The sequence below is a fragment of the Rhinolophus sinicus genome, chromosome X, assembly GCF_036562045.2.
Source record: "Rhinolophus sinicus isolate RSC01 chromosome X, ASM3656204v1, whole genome shotgun sequence".
Taxonomy (NCBI): domain Eukaryota; kingdom Metazoa; phylum Chordata; class Mammalia; order Chiroptera; family Rhinolophidae; genus Rhinolophus; species Rhinolophus sinicus.
In genome coordinates, this window is record NC_133768.1 from 94,138,418 (window position 1) to 94,155,617 (window position 17,200).

Below are 17,200 nucleotides of genomic sequence, written 5' to 3' on the forward strand. Positions count from 1 at the left end.
GGAATTGGCAAATAGAGCAGGGGTCTCTGTCCTCAGATAGTAAGGGAAGTGAGGTTATACCAGTGAAAACTTGTTTTCATGATCCCTTCCACTCTGAAAGTTTGGGTTTTGCATGAGAAGTCTTAGTCCCAAAATACAAGAGTGGGGTATACAAACATTGTGTAAATGATGCATCTTTCTCTTTTTCTTTCTCCAGCTTGATATTCCTTGATTTAAAATCTTAACCTATATTGATGAGTTAGGATTCTTCAGAGCTTCTTTAAAATGCAAAATGTGATTTGATTTTTAAATCTTTGATTTACATACTTTCAGGAACCCATTGATTATAGAAAGCCACAACAGCTGTGTTCTCCCTGGGGTTGATTGTTTCAATCAAATCCTTTTAAAACATGAATTAGGAAGATCAGGATTTAATCTTTGTTTCTTACAGCAAAAAATTCTTCTTATAAAGTTAATGAATGTACTTCCTAGTTGAGAGTGTATCAGGAAGTACATACTATATATTTTTTAATCAATGGCATATTTAAAACTTTTAGATTTGTTTGTAGTTAGATTGCAAGAACTGAAATATTTGTTCTTTTTATTTTTCCAAATCCACTGAATTTAGGAAGTTATAGGGAAGTGAACCTATCACCAAGCTATTTGACGAGTATTTTTGCCACAAGATATTAGAAAGGCAAGAACCATCACCAAAAGAAGGAAGAGAGGTATCTTGTGGATTAGCTATTGCATAATAGTGATCACAATGAAGTACAATGTCTTGGTAAAGAAAGAATACACCAAGGAAATCAATAATGATGGTACTCAAGTTTTGGAGAACATATTATAACAAAATGTGAGCATTAAAAATGCATTTGAAACCTACTGGAAGTCTAAACTATTTTTAAAAACCTATATGGGAAGCTCACAATATGTTTCATGTGGGTGCTGGAGGTGGATTGGGATAACAAGTAGTTTGCAATATCAAAGAGAGTACTACATAGAAAGTACAACTATTAGAAATGGGGAAAAAATCCAACCAAGGAGAATGGAGAAGCTTATAAATTAAGTAGGTCATGTGCAAACAGTATTTAAGCAAGTGGAAAAAAGAAAAGTTAGTGAAAACATTTTAAAAGCAATTATAAGTTTTAAAAGATTTTTATTAAAATATAGCTAACATACAATATTATATGAGTTTCAGGTATACACCATAGTTATTCAGCATTTATATACCTAAAGAAGTGATCAATGTGATAAGTCCAGCAACCATCTGACACCATACCACATTATCAAAATATTATTGACTATATTCCCTATGCTATACGTTACATCCCCATGACTTATTTGTTGCATACCTGGAAATTTTGAACCTTTTGTTCCCCTTCCCCTTCCCCCTTTTTATAAAATTTTCAATTACAGTTGATATTCAATATTATTTTGTATTAGTTTCAGGTGTACAGCATAGTGGTTACACATTTATATAATTTAAGAAGTGATCCCCCTGACTAGTCTAGTACCCACCTGGCACTACACATAGTTATTACCATATTATTGACTATATTCCCTGTGTTTACTAGAGTAGTAGTAGATCATTTTGGTGATGATGGTGCAAAGAACTTGATGAGAGAAAAAATATCCTTAATCTTTAGCTTTATCCTTAGCTTTAATGATCTCTTTGTCTAATAAAAGAAGATATAAGTGAACATGCAAACTCTATAATTGTCTCCTGAAATTGATGACTAGATAAAATTGTAGTACATGAACAGATAATCTAGGTTCAATCGACAAATTAAATATAGACAGTTCACCAGAACTAGATAACATCCTCTTACATTTTAAAGGAACTCAAAGTAAAGTTTTAGGTCCAGACTGACAAAGCACTTAAATACAAACTAATAACGTGTCTTTTGGTGAGGTTTGGAAATCTTGTCTTTCTACTTGATTAGAAGAATATATTCAGCAATATGAGTTTAAGTAAGTATATAAAGGTTATCTTGCGAGAATAAAATTTTAATTAAGAATTGTAGGGGTGGCCAGGTGGCTCAGGTGGTTGGAGCGCTGTGCTCCTAACACCGAGGTCGCCAGTTCGATTCCCACATGGGCCAGTGAGCTGTGCCCTCCACAGCTAGATTTGTGAACAATGGCTCGACCTGGAGCTGGGTGCCCTGAGCTGCTGTGAGTAGCCGACTGACGACTGGTGACCAACTGCCTCAGCCAGGGGAAGCGCAAGGCTCATAATACCAACATGAGCCAGTGATTTGCGTCCTCCACAACTAGACTGAGAACAGCAACGGCTTTACTCAGAGTTGGGCGGGGAGGGGGACAGGAGGGAGGGGGAAAAAGAATTGTATATGATAAGATAAAGGATATTTGTGAATCAGGAAAAGACAGTGAATTTATAAATCTAAGTCATGCCTATACATTTGTTAACCTAAAAACCTATACTTGACTACAGATTTTGTTGTAGCAAATTGTCACTTACTCTGGATTCCCACTGAAGTAAATTGTGAAAGTTCAATATATTACCATTTCCTCATGAGTACTAGCAATTATGATAAAGGCATATAATCTTATTTCAGCCATTGATGAGAACATAACAAATGGATAAGATCCCAAGTAAAGAGGAAAAAAAGACTCATAAATTCCTGAGTCTTTTGTGTTCTGTATTGTTTACATGGTGGTTTAAAAGAATAGGTGGGTTGATCGGGATGTCCAAGTTGGAGAGAGAAAAAGAAAGTTAAAAGGTAATATATTTCTGGGGCGATGTTAGAATTGTTAATGATTCACCTACCTGTAGCTTAGGTTAGGTATTCTCTCACTATCACTACCACAGCATTAATGTACAAACTGTGCATAACCAGCTGCTTTATTCTAAAATGTGCCTGGCCCTTTGGCAGGCATCAGGGACAACATTTGCTGTATAGGATTGTTTGTGGTAGCAGGATCAGCTAAACTGTTAGTGTGAGTGATCCAGTAGATTATGGACTAGCTGACCATTTGGGGTTACAATTGTTCCAACAAAGCACATGTGAAGAGTCAAGGGAATTTTGTAGGCTTTTAAAAAATGTGTTAATGTCTTATGTGATTTGTTTTCCTTTATTAAAAAAAAAATTTGATGGAGAACGTTTGTTTTCTTTCTCTTCCCCATCTTAGAATAATATAGCTGATCCAGAAGAACTGTTCACAAAATTAGAACGCATTGGGAAAGGCTCCTTTGGAGAAGTTTTCAAAGGAATTGATAACCGTACCCAGCAAGTGGTTGCTATTAAAATCATAGACCTTGAGGAAGCCGAAGATGAAATTGAAGACATTCAGCAAGAAATAACTGTTTTGAGTCAGTGTGACAGCTCCTATGTAACAAAATACTATGGATCATATTTAAAGGTAATGTGTGTGCTCTATTATTTAAGTCATAAGGTATTTGAATTATAAGTTTTTCTTTCTTTTTTAAATTCTATTTTTGAAAGGCAGTGTCTTAAATTAGGATTTGGCAGTCTTTGGCCTCCAGGCAGAATCTAACTCCATTCAGAGCGCCAAATAGACTGTTTTTAGATTTAGCAGCTGTATCCTGAATGCATTCCAGTACTCAGTTGCACCATTTTTCCACACCTGAACTTTTGGGTTGATGGAGGAATAGAAATGCAGCTGGTCCTTGAGACATATCCTTTGTCAGGAAAGAGCTTCCCCCCTGGGCTTTAACACATTATTCTCAATGGTCCAGTCTGTCTCAACCTCAGAATTGATGGAATATGTAAGTAAGTCACTTATTCCTTTGAGGTATGGTGGTTATTTACACATCTCCCTGTCCTTTCAGGTTGTGAGCTCCTTAATGGCAGGGAGTTTAGCTCAACCAGTCTTGGTTTTTACATCACTTAGCACAGGGCATAGCACATCTTAAGCACATGAGAAATATTTGTTGAAATGAAATTAAATAGAATAATATCTATTCCCTCCCCCCATCCAAAAAAAGTTGGATTTTTAGTTTCCAGGATCATGCAATTAGCAGACACCTAATGTTCCAGCAGATAGAGATGTTAGTGCATAACAGAAAACTCTTTAGTAAAATCCAAGAGTTCCTGGGTTCTAGAGTTAGAAGTTAGATTTGTGCCTATTGAATGTGAAGCATAAATAATTTGAAAAAATTGAGCTTAGATTAGTGTTTAAATTACATTACAATTAAAAAATTTTATTCCAAGGGCGTCCAGTTAGCTCAGTTGGTTAGAGCGCGGTGCTCTTAACAAGGCTCACAGTTCAATCCCCGCATGGGCCACTGTGAGCTGTGCCCTCCACAACTAGATTGAAACAACTACTTGACTTGGAGCTGGTGGGTCCTGGAAAAAAACACACTTTAAAAAAAACACAAACTTTTTTTATCCCAGTGTCCAAAATTTTCAAAGGAAGGCAGTTAGATCTTTGCTTTGCAGGGCTCACAATGGGGGAAGGCTTTTTTTGTTTGGTTAGGTTTTTTGGTTCATCTATCTCTAGGCCAAAAAGGATATGTTTATAACTTACCAAGCTGTTGGCCTGCATAAAAATTAATGCTATCTTTTTATGTTCTGACCAAATAAACCCTATGATAATTTATCTGTATTAGTTAATACTGATATAGAAATTCATCATCAATTTCCCTACCTTCTTACAAAGGCTGATTTATTCTAATATTACATGAAATAGATGAATGTGGAAAGAATGCATAGTATAATGAACCATTAAACAGTCAAACAGCTACTATGTATCGTACACTTTACTAGGTGCTAGATATAAAAATGAACAACTCACTCTTGCCATTAAGGAGCTCACAGTCCCATATTGTGCTAAAAAGGTGCAGCTATTGTGATTAAATATGTCTAAGGTACAAATAGAGCACATCTATAAGCAAGCAGTCACTTCTATTCTTTTTTGGGGGGATGGTGTGAAGGCTTCCAAGAAAAGGTAATACTGCTGGCAATTCCTGTTCAATTTACTTCTTAGCGTTAGCCATTACTCCATTTTACTATATGCATAATTATTTGATTATTTGTGACATGTGCATTCATATTCTTTCCTAAGCTTAGTTAGCAGATCATATTCCTTTTTAGGAATCCTATGAGTGGTCACTCAATCTCAGTAGTTTTCGGTCCTCCTCCTAATTCCCATAGCATGAATTTATTTTCGTGTGTGTGTGTGTGTGTGTGTGTGTGTGTGTGTGTGTGTGAGAGAGAGAGAGAGAGAGAGAGAGAGAGAGAGAGAGAGAGAGAGAGAGAGAGAGAGAGAGATTTGTTCATTATGGTTTACTCTTTCTGGATTTAATCCTGGTAATTCCACACCCACTCTAGAGCAAACCTGAACTGTTGCTATTTTGAGGCATCTGTAACAGGTAAGTTATTTTTAGTAACTAACTTCAAATATTAAATAAGCCCTATTTAAAATAGGCTATTCTATATTATATTGAAAATGGGCACTGAAATGGTATTGACTGTTTTATTGATTGCTTATCACCTCTGTTTATTCATATTCAGTACTCTCACAGAAAATGAATTGTAGCTCTGTTTGCATTATTTATTCCTAAGATTTTCCCTTTTAAAAAATTCCCCTCATAGTATACACATACCAGTCACCCAATAAATACTTAATTCTTAAATAAATAAAACTGATAGTTTGTTTTGTCCAAATCTGACTGTAGAATGTTCTCACACCAGCCAGTGATACAAAACCATTATCCAAGATGTCTTTTTAAGGCTTAAACAGAATTATTTTTATTTCCTTTACCCATCATTAAATTCCATGATATGAAAGACTACTTTGAAGAACATGTCGCTTCATAGTAAAATTGTAGAAATTCACAGCTGGCTGATAATTATTTGTATCCTGAACCTATGTACATTAAAGTAAATAAATATGTGTGTGTATTATCTCTATATAGATGTACATATATACACACAAAGAAAAAGACATATGATTTTATAACCTTTTAATACTATTTAAATTACTTTCTTAAATTGACCAACTATTTTTCTTTTTTTAATTAAAGTTTATTTGGGTGACAAAGGTTAATAAAGTTATATAGGTTTCAGGTGTATAATTCTGTAATGCATCATCTATACATCGTATTGTGTGTTCACCACCCATAGTCAGTTCTCTTTCTATCACCACGTACTTGATCCCTTTTACCCTCATCTACCACCCCCCACCCCCCTTACCCTCTGGTAACCACTAAACTATTGTCTGTGTCTGTGAGTTTTTGTTTCTCATTTGTTTGTCTTGTTCTTTTGTTGTTTTTGGTTTATATACCACATATCAGTGAAATCATATGGTTCTCTGCTTTTTCTGTCTGACTTATTTTGCTTAGCGTAATAATCTCAAGATCCATCCATGTTGTCGCAAATGGCACTATTTCATCTTTTCTTATGGCAGAGTAGTATTCCATTGTGTATATACCGTATACCACATCTTCTTTGTCCAATCATCTATCAAAGGACACTTTGATGTTTCCATGTCTTGGCCACTGTAAATAATTAATATTAAAACAGTGTGACTTTGTGGGCTTGCATATTTTTAAGTAAAATCATATCAAATATAACAAGGTTCTGTTTAATGAAGTCAATGTAATTGAAGGCTACATCCTTGTACCATCAGGGAACTGCATTATCAATCAACTTATGTTCTTATTGTGACCCATCCTTCCATTTCAGTTGACATGGGGAATTTTGTGAATCAAGTTAATTGAGTAAAGTAGGATATGGGTGTTTCTCAGGTTGTCCTTACACAGGATATCATGCATGACCAAGACCTCACTGTAAACTGCAGGAAAAGTTATTGCATTTGAGAGAAAACTATACACTCTTTGGAACTGTATACAGTTGTAGTGATTTCCTTGAGACATGCAAAAATGTACTGGGTATTCATTTTGACTGAGATCACTGTTTAACTTCATTTTTAAAAACAAGAGTGAAAACCAGACAAACACATCAGTATAACCACAGTATTTTCCTTTAATTTCAGTTCACTGCAGATTTTCATGAGAGACAAAGCTAGTCTTTATGAAGAGTGCTAAAATAAGCAAACCCTTCCTTTCTGATCTCACAATATTGGGAGAATCTCTTATAATTTTTAAATATTTTTCTAGTTCAATGTAAATCTTAAAATGAAGCTCACTCAGGCATTGAATATAATTTGAATCGTACCTTTATTTTCTGTTGAAAAATGGCTTTATATTTCTGTTTATGTTAAGGAAATATGCCCCCCTCCACATACTACCACCACTGATATTTATATTTTTTTAAAAAACTGAACGATTAAAGTAAAATATTCCAGAATGGAGTCTGTACAGTTTTGTGGCCTTTTCATTATTTTTCCTGAGACTTGTCTGTGCTAACTTCTTAGTGTTTGGTGAATGTTTCTGGAATATTCTTTAATTTTAAAATAATTTGAGTTTTCTTATAAAACTTGAAGGAAGCTGAAAAGAGAAAAAATTTCTCCTTCCTACAATGTTTTTTCCTCAAAATAGTAATAACTTTAAATTTAATATAACACACCTCTAAGAAGCCCCGTATTAGATTCAATTCAGCAGATATTTATTTATTTATTGAGTGGCCACTACATATATTCCTCTCATTCTGCATACTTGGCCTGGTCATTATCATCTATTTTATTCCGGTAACTTCTAAATTCATGTCTCTGGTTCTAGCCTCTCTCCGTAGCCCCAAATAGGTATATCTAACTTGCCAAATATTACCCACTTACCTATGGGTAGGTACATCAAGTGCAATAACCCTAAAACTGGGGAGTAGCATTTGAACTAGATGTTGAGTATGATTTTGATGGGGGTTTGGATGTGAGGGTGGCATATAGGCAAGACATTCTAGACTGGAAGAAAACGGGTCAGAGGTGGTGAGGTATCTGGCAAGATTACTCTACTGTCTCTTGCAGTTCTATAACACTTTATATTCTATTTATTTTTATTGTGGTAAAATATATATATAATAGACATAAAATTAACCATTTTAACCATTTTAAGTGTACAATTCTGTGGCATTGCGTACATTCAGGTTGTTGTATAACCATCAGCACCGTCCATCTCCAGAACTTTTTAACCTTCCTCAACTGAAACCGCACACAATAAACTATAACTGCCATTCTCGCCTCACCACAGTCCCTGGTAACCACCATTCCACTTTCTGTGTCTATGAATTTCACTGCCCTAGGCTCCTTATATAAGTGGAATCATACAACATTTATCCTTTAGTAACTGGCTTATTTTTTTATACATGCTGGTTTATGTGGTCAATGTTATAATTGGCTGTTGGATTTATAGACCAGCCCACTTAATTCAACATGTATTTGATATGTAATACAATAATGATCTCTCAAATACATATAATGGGTATTTTAAATATATTTTTCTATGAACAAGTGAATTCCAAATTCCACAGCAGCATTTCTTTCCCCTTTAGCCAAGTGTCTGCTTTAGCAGGAAACCGCTGGGTTCGAAGGCCTCATAGGGTGATAGAGTTAGTACTTCAGACACCAGTAATTTCTTTAGGCTCCAACCTCTCCTCAGTAAATAGTATAACTCTAGAATATTTACTCTTTAGGCATTTTGAATTTTGGAACAGAGAGCCATTTCCTAACCCATAACTGACCACCCATGTTGATGCAGCACTTTAAACTTACCCCTTCAACCCGCTGTTAAAATGTGTGGATCGTTTTCTAAATGGAGAAACTGGAGTTTTTCCTTCAGGGACTTCCTATGCTTAAATGTGCCAGATGTACTGTTATGGTTTCCATTCACTTGGCTCTTCTGGAATTGTAAACCAGTATGTAGATATCATCTTAGCCTTTTAAATAATTCGAAAGCAAACCAAACATACTTACTTGCATTCTCCAACACAAACATCTTTTACCAGAAATCAAAGGTAGAAGTTGTAGTCCCCCAAAAAATTACAAACATAGGATCTAGACTTTTTGGTCTTGTTTTGTTTGTGATTGGAGTTTTCATTGAGACCTGCTGTGAACAAGGAACTGGTAAGAAGAGCCTCTGTAGGTTAAGCTTCCTTGAGCAGAGAGGAACCTCACCAGCTCGCCATTTATGCCTGTGCCTACTCAGGCCTTGCTTCAGTTCCCATGCCTGCCTAGCAATCTTCTGAATGGCCAGACCTATGACCATCCTCCAGTAAGGCTTGTCTCCGGAAGTGGTGATCAGAAGAAAGCAGCCAGAAAAGCTACCAGGCCGCTCTAGTTCTCTGCCTGTCTCAGAAGAGTCCTAGTTCCACTGAAAAACTTAGCTTGCTAGGAAGAAACCTTCTTTTCAGATCTGGAAGTTGCTTAGTTATAACCTTAATCACAGTTTAAGCTTTCTATGAATACTTCTTAGTAAAGAACAGATGGTTGGTAAGTTTCTGTTTTGAATCGGTAACACACACACACATTGTTTTTAAACTTGGAAAACAGGTGGTTTCATTCATGCAGAACTGCAAAACAGATAAACATGTTTTATAAGATCCTTTCATTTTCTTTTAAATGTCAGGTGAATGGGGTGCACTCTGAATTCATAAGGTAGTATATAGTACATACTAGAAACAAATTGTGGCAGAAGAAAAAATTCTCAGGCTATACAGCGTTGTGGGAGACACTTTTTTCTTCTCTTTCAAAGAGCATAAAGACACATCGGGTTCATAATTATCAGATTTGGGGTGTGTAATTTCTATACATAAAAAAGAGTTAACATAAACCAATCCTGGAACTCCTCTCCTCTGCCCACCATAATGGGGATTTATTTCCTCTCTTTCCTACTGTAGATACTGCTATTAACAAAGACTCTCAGCTCTTTCCTCAGTTCAAGCTGGCCTGCTGTGACAGGAGACAGTAGATTCCAAGATTGGGGGGAGGGCACACTGTTCCTCTCTTTCTCTTACATCCTACATAATGTGGATATCAAGAAAGAAAGGAGGAATCCTTTAATCTTAAATTAACTGAGCCCTCCCTCCCCAGTCCCTAACACTAGGTCACAACCCATTCCACACTACAATTTCACTAAACACTCATCATCCTGTTACTGGAATCTATTGTCTGCCATAATAAAGCCCCAGCTTAAGGGAGATGCTTGGACATTTTGAATGGAGCTCCTGTGTACTTCCCACAGATTTTAGACTTTGAGAGCTACCAGCAGTAGCTTGAAAATCTTCATCCCACAGCTGGGACTATAAAGATGAGAAAGGTGTTCTTGGCATCCCAAGTTGAAACACAACTCTGAATATATTTTTCCCCTAGAAACATTGTTATGGTATAAATAGTTTCTCTGCTACTCTTCATGTTCTACTGTGGATACCTTTGTGTTAAATTGTCTTTTGGGGGACTACCCAGGAAATTAGACAATATTTTTATGGGAAAATGCTTTCCAAATTCCAAACATCTTATGTAAAAATGGACTTGTGGAACACAATCCGTTCACAACTTGCTTACTTGGAGTATAGTAAAACCAACCATTCCTCTTCCAGTCAACTCTGTGGTCCCACAAAAATTCATAGAATACCAGTCATGAAATGGTATGGAGAGAGAGGTATCCCTAGGATTTCAAGCTATAGTTGAAAGAAGAAAGAAAAATGATACAATAGTTTATTCCAATTTTTATCTGATAGTGCTGAGTGATGTGTATGTATGTGTGTGTGCACACGCACACATGCACAACTATTTTGGAATTCACATATATGTACTCCCCCTATGAGCCCCATTTCCTCTTATACAACTTATAATGAGTTAACGCTACCTGGAGTAATCATATTCATTTTAAGCTATATATTCCCTTTCTCTTATCCATTTACCTGTGCAGAAGCACAATATTCTTCCTAGGTTTCACATATGTACCAAAAATGCCCATTAATCATGGCTGATAAAAGGTTTAAAGTATATTAAAACAAAAGCCAAAAAGTAAAATAAGGCAAAATATCCACTGTCCTCACTCTAAAGCCCCATTCAAAATTTCTACAAATCTCCGTTTACTTTCTCATTCTTTAATGTATCTTTCTTTTCCCTTCAATATTGTCGTTCGAAATAATAATTTAAAGTTATATGGGGTTTTTCCGAGTTTTATAAAAATTGCTAATAGTTCTACAATAGGAAACAATAACTTGTTATTCATCTAACTGTATCAAAAGTTAAATAAGTTTGGGGAAATGTCAAGACTCAGAACTTTACTTTCATTTGTAATGTTCTATGGAAAAATATAGTCAGGGTTTTAAACACCTAATTTTAAACCTATATTTTAAAACCAGTACATTAGTATATCAGATTTAACATTTATGCTAGTATGTTATTTGACTCAGGTTTGTAATTATAAATGTTATGTTTCATGGCTTTTACAGGGTTCAAAATTATGGATAATAATGGAATACCTGGGTGGCGGTTCAGCTTTGGATCTTGTAAGTATTTTGAAATAATCTCTCTCTCTCTTTCTCTGTCTCTGTCTCTGTCTCTCTCTGTCTCTCTCTCTCTCTCTCTCTCTCTCTCTCTCTCTCTCACACACACACACACACAGACACACACACACACACACATATACACATCCATACTTTAACTTTATTTTTCTTTTAATTGGAGTAAGCAATGGCTTTGGGGCAAGGTAAGTAGTTGCTTTAGTTAATATATTCAAATTAAATTCTTTCTTCAGGACCACTACCCTTATGTAGATTTAGCTGTATTGCAGGATTGAACATGTGGCTGACATTCTTAGAGTGTATAAGAAATGCAAATAGCTTAATAAAATCAACCCCCCCCCCAAATTAGGAATGAATGTGTGACAGTTGCTGTCAGTTTAGAGTTTTGCGTTGCAAACTTATCCCTGAAAAAACAGTATTCTTAGATTTTTAAAAACATGTAATTCAGGTAACTGTCACTAAAAGTGGCTCTTGGCCTGTAGACTCAGTTCTCTACAGAGTTCTCTCTGCTCCTTTATAGATCATTTGGAAATGTGATAGCATTTTTAGTTGTTACAATGATTTGAAAGTGCTATAGCCATTTTAGTAAGCAGGAATGAGGATGTTAAAATCCTGCAGTGTTCAGGAAACGTTCCACCCCATGAAGATGTGTTCACACCCAAAATACCTCTGAGAAACACTGGTTGTTTTCCCCAAATTAGTGTGAGTCTATCAATGTTTTTTTTCCCCCTGTACAATCTTTAAGATTTCATTGTATTTAAAATTCAATATGAATTACTAGAGGCAACTTTTTGTACTGGAATGACCACTGGGAGTTTGAGGTTATAGGGCTGGCTCTATTCATAACTAAATCTGTGACTGAACCAAACACATAAATACTTTGGACTTGGATATCCTATAAAACAAAAAAGTTGCACTGAGTTATTTTTAAGTTATCTTCCATCTTTAATATTACATGAAATATATTATTAGTATGCTTCTGCCTTTGAAATTATAGAGTATGCTGTTTCTAAAAATAATGTTTTGATGATTAAGATCATCAAGTAACATTTTCATTCTTATTTTTTAAAATGGAGATGAGTTTTCCTAACTGAAAGTGATTAAATATTTTTTTATTTTATTTATTTATTTATTTATTTTATTTTATTAAATTTATAGGGGTGACAATTGTTAGTAAAATTACATAGATTTAAAAGGTTTTAATCCTGACTGCCAATAACTCAGAGTTTCATATAATCCTATGCAGAAATGATCATAAGAGCTTTTCTTTCCTTTAGACAGAACCATACTTAAACCATTCTAAAGAAATGGTAGTTAAACTTGATGAAGAGTCTCATCTCCTCCTAGGAATTCCATTTAGTTTAATCAGTTGCTAACTTAAGTAATCCTTCCTTGTGTTTAATCTAATTTTTACATCCTAAAGCTAGAGTTCAATTTTTCTTTCTCTCTCCTCTCTAGTGAGAAAACACAACTGGTGTTTCTTTGTATAATAATCCTTCATTCATATAGAGTCATATCTCATTCTCCTGTTGAAGTTCAATGATCTCATTTCTGTTTGTCTTGTCACATAGTTTTATTATACAGTAGTCTTTTCATTAGCTTCACAAGAAGCCTCACAATTACTCTCCAATCCTCCTTTAAACAGTAAGAGCCCTTTCCAAATCTATCAGTTACCTTATCTCGTGCCCCAAGGAGCTCACCATGTCGCCTCCTGGTTTTGTAGGTATTGACAAACTGGTCCACTGCTTTCATCAGGATCACTGATAGCAATGTTAAGCATTGGATACTGGCCCAACCCTAACTAATACAATGTGAATTGCCCAGTAATAGCTTGGTCAGTTTTATGAGATCTCTGAATGAAATGATTGTGAGATCTTAAGCTCATACTGCCATTCTGATCTCTGTCTAATAGAACAAATGCCAATTTGCATAAATTCAATGAACTTAAAATTTTCTTCACCTTGTAATAGCTAAAAATCAAGAGACCTAGGTCCCAGTCCTGGTTCTGCCATGGACTAGCTACCTAACATTGAGCAAGCCATTTAAACTGTATGCCTTAATTTCCTCAAATGTAAAATAAAGAAATTAGATTAGTAATATCTCTAGTTTTATTTTTCTTGCTTTAAAATTTAGTAATATTTCAATTTATTTATAAACCTCATTTAACTGGACTTTGTAGAGAGACCAAGTGATGAGACATTTCTTCTCCATGTATAGTCCTACACAAATGAATGTTATCATTTGGGGAACCTAATAAAAGATTGGGCTTAGAGGCTTAGGCTGTCAGGAATAAGAGAGAACAAGAAGGATGCTGAGCAGAGTGTTTATCACTTTAAACTAGTACCTGACTAATGGAATATGACTACGACTTGTAATTTATGTCAACATTGTATAGTGTATACTTCAAGATTCTCTCCCACTCTTGCAAATAATTAGTTGCATGTCAACAGACTTTGAGTATACTGTATGACGTTTTATTGGATTTATTATACCTCGCTTCTCTTCAATAAGAATTGGCAGTAGGTTACAGCAAAACACATATAATATGACTAAGAAAATAAAACATGGATACGAAGGAAAAAAGTGAAGGCATGCTGCATTAGGAACATGCTGCATTAGGAACAGGCTAGAAGTCAGGAAAATTCCAGAACACATAAGTATACATTCTTTGAAAGAGAAAATGTCCCTCTCTTGCATATCCTCAGTTGACAGCAAAGGTATACTGCCCTGGAGACAGAGGTATTAGCTATTAGAGACATGGCACAGTCTTCAGTCTTTGGAGAGAAGTTCAGTTATGTACTCCAAGTACAGTAGACCAAGATCTTGGCATTGTCTCTCCTAGGGTTGCATTGGGAATGAAAAACAATCTCTGTCCATCTACTTTAATTTCCTTCTTTCCAGCTCTCTTTTTTCTCCTTTTCTAATCATTATCAACATGGCTAAGGAAACATTTTAACCATAAGGTTTGGGATAGTTTTCTGTCTGATAATGAACCAGAATATCACAACTGTACCAGCACTCCATTCCCATTTCCCCACCACAGAGTCTCTTCTCCCATCGTCCTCCAGTGCCCAGTTAGTTGAAATTTTACATCTACTGAATTTTACACTGGACTCAAATATACCAGATAAGCTAATGGATCTTTAGGACACCTTTTTTGTTTGTTTTTACTTAAATATGTATTTTTAAATTCTTTAGGGAATACACTGGCTTATCCAGGCTAGTTTTAGAAGTTCTTTAGAATGATAGCTTGTGCCCCTTATATGGACCTTGCCCAATTTCTTAAGTAACTAAGAGTATACCTCCTCTGTTCCTGTCAACATTTTATGATCAGTGATACTAAGTACTAATCTTGAGTAGTATGATGTTTGCCTTTCAGTTATTTGGTAGTATCTCAGAATTTCATTGCCAGCAATCAATAAAATAATATGCCATTTTCACCTTTTAGAATGACTTTAATCACTACTGTTTTCAGTTTTCTTTCCATTAGAGTTGACATACAATATTATATTATTTTCAGATGTGTACAACATACTGATTATAAACTTATGAAGTGATCACCCCGATAAATCTAGTACCCATCTGACACCATACATAGTTATTATATTATTAACTGTATTTCCCAAGCTATACTTTACATCCCCATGACAATTTTGTAACTACCAATTTGTATCTATTAATCCCTTCCCACATTCACCCATCCCCCCAACCCACCTCCCAGGTGGGAACCATCAAAATGTTCTCTATATCTATGAGTTTGTTTCCGTTTGTTCGTTTATTTTGTTTTTTGGATTCAATATATAAGTGAAGTCATATGGCATTTGTCTTTCTCTGTCTGACTTATTTCACTCAGCATAATACTCTCTAGGTCCATCCATGTTGTTGCAGATGGCAAGCTTTCATTTTTTTTTTTTTATGGCTGAGTAATGTGCCATTGTATATATGTACCGCTTCTTCTTTGTCCATTCACCTATTAATGGACACTTAGATTGATTCTATGTCTTGGCTATTGTAAATAATGCTGCATATGTCTTTCTGAATTAGTGTGTTGGGTTTCCTTGGATACATACCTAGAAGTGGGATACTAGGTCCTTCTTTGTCTGTTGTTATAGTGTTTGTTTTCAAGTCTGTTTTGTCTGGTATATATATTGCTACCCCAGCTTTTTTTTTTTCATTTCCATTTTCATGAACTAGCTTTTCCACCTTTTTACTTTCAGTCTATGAGTGTCTTTGGATGTGAAATGAGTTTCTTATAGGCAGCATATGTAAGGGTCTTATTTTCTTATCCATTCAGCCACCCTCTGTTTTGATTAGAGCATTTAATCCATTTACATTTAAAGTAATTGTTGATAGATATGTAGTTATTGCCATTTTATTAAACATTTTTTTTTTCTTCTTCTTAAGGAAGTCCCTTTAACATCTCTTGTAATACTGGTTTGGTGGTGATGAACTCCTTTAACTTTTCTTGTCTGGGAAGTTCTTTTTCTGTTTTCTGATTCTACATGATAGCTTTGCTGGGTAGAGTAATCTTGGTTGTAGGAGCTTGCTTTTCATCACTTTGAATATTTTGTACCAATCCTTTCTGGCCTGCAAATTTTCTGTTGAGACCTCAGCTGACAGTCTTATGGGAGCTCCCTTGTAGGTAACTAACTGCTTTTCTCTTGCCGCTTTTACTATTCTCTCTTTGTCTTTAACCTTTGGCATTTTAATTATAATGTGTCTTGGTGTGGGCCTGTTTGGGTTCATCTGTTTGGGACTCTCTGCACTTCCCAGACTTGTATATCTATTTCCTTCACCAGGTTAGGGAAGTTTTCAATCAATTATTTCTTCAAATAGGCTTTCAATTCCTTGCTCGCTCTCTTCTCCTTCTGGTACCCCTATGATGCAAATGTAGGTATAATTCATATTGTCCAAGAGGCCCCTCAAACTCTCCTCATTTTTTGTTTGGATTATTTTTTTTCTTTTTGCTGTTTGATTGGGTGTTTTCTGCTACTTTATCTTCCAAATCACTGATTTGATTCTCTGCTTCCTCTAATGTACTGTTGATTCCCTCTAATGCATTCTTCATTTCAGTTATTGTATTCTTTATTTCTGACTGGTTCTTTTTTATGTTTTCTATCCAATTTTATGTTTCCTATCTCCATGTTGAAGTTCTCATTGAGATCACTGAGCATCCTTATAATCAGTGTTGTGAACTCTGCATCTGGTAGATTGCTGGTCTCCATTTTGTTTAGTTCTTTTCTTGGAGCTTTGGTCTGTTCAGTCATTTGGAACATGTTTCTTTGTCTCCTCATTTGGCTGCCTTACCGTGTTTGTTTCTATGTAGTAGGTAGACCTGCTACATCTCCCAGTCTTGGTGGAGTAGCCTTATGTAGCAGGTGTTCTGTGGGGGCCAGTAGCACAGTCTCCCTGGTAACCTGAGCCAGGTGCTCCAGGTGTGTCCCTTGTATGGGTTGTGTTTGCCCTCCTGTTGTAGTTGATCCTTGGTTGCATCAATGGGAGGGACTGACTCACGGGCTGACTGATTGTGTGGACTGGCCGTGACTACAGTGGAGGAGCTGTTGTACAGGGGCTGACTCCACGGAGCAGGACTTACTTTAGCAGGGCTCTGTTGCCTGCCAAGTCTTCCCTTTGGATGTGTCATTTGTGGAGGTGGTTGGGTGGTGCTGTAGTGTGTTCTAAAGCTGGCCAATGGGTGTGTTGGTTTGGGGGCCTCTTGGCGGGGCTGTGGTGTGGGCCAAGGTTAGCCACTGCCTGTCCTGCCTGAGGCCACTGGGTATGAGCTGCAAAGTGATTGGCACATGGTTGCC

The 17,200-nt window shown here is 35.9% G+C and overlaps 1 protein-coding gene across 2 annotated transcripts in view; it reads left to right on the forward strand.

Annotated features, from left to right (window-relative positions):
* Positions 1 to 17,200, forward strand: part of STK26 (serine/threonine kinase 26) — a 64,135-nt gene that overhangs the window by 29,677 nt on the left and 17,258 nt on the right. For both annotated transcript variants that reach the window (XM_019719511.2, XM_019719512.2), the window contains exons 3-4: positions 3,133 to 3,363; positions 11,319 to 11,375. In XM_019719511.2, the coding sequence (XP_019575070.1) occupies positions 3,133 to 3,363; positions 11,319 to 11,375 (288 nt within the window). The remainder of the gene's footprint in view (positions 1 to 3,132; positions 3,364 to 11,318; positions 11,376 to 17,200) is intronic.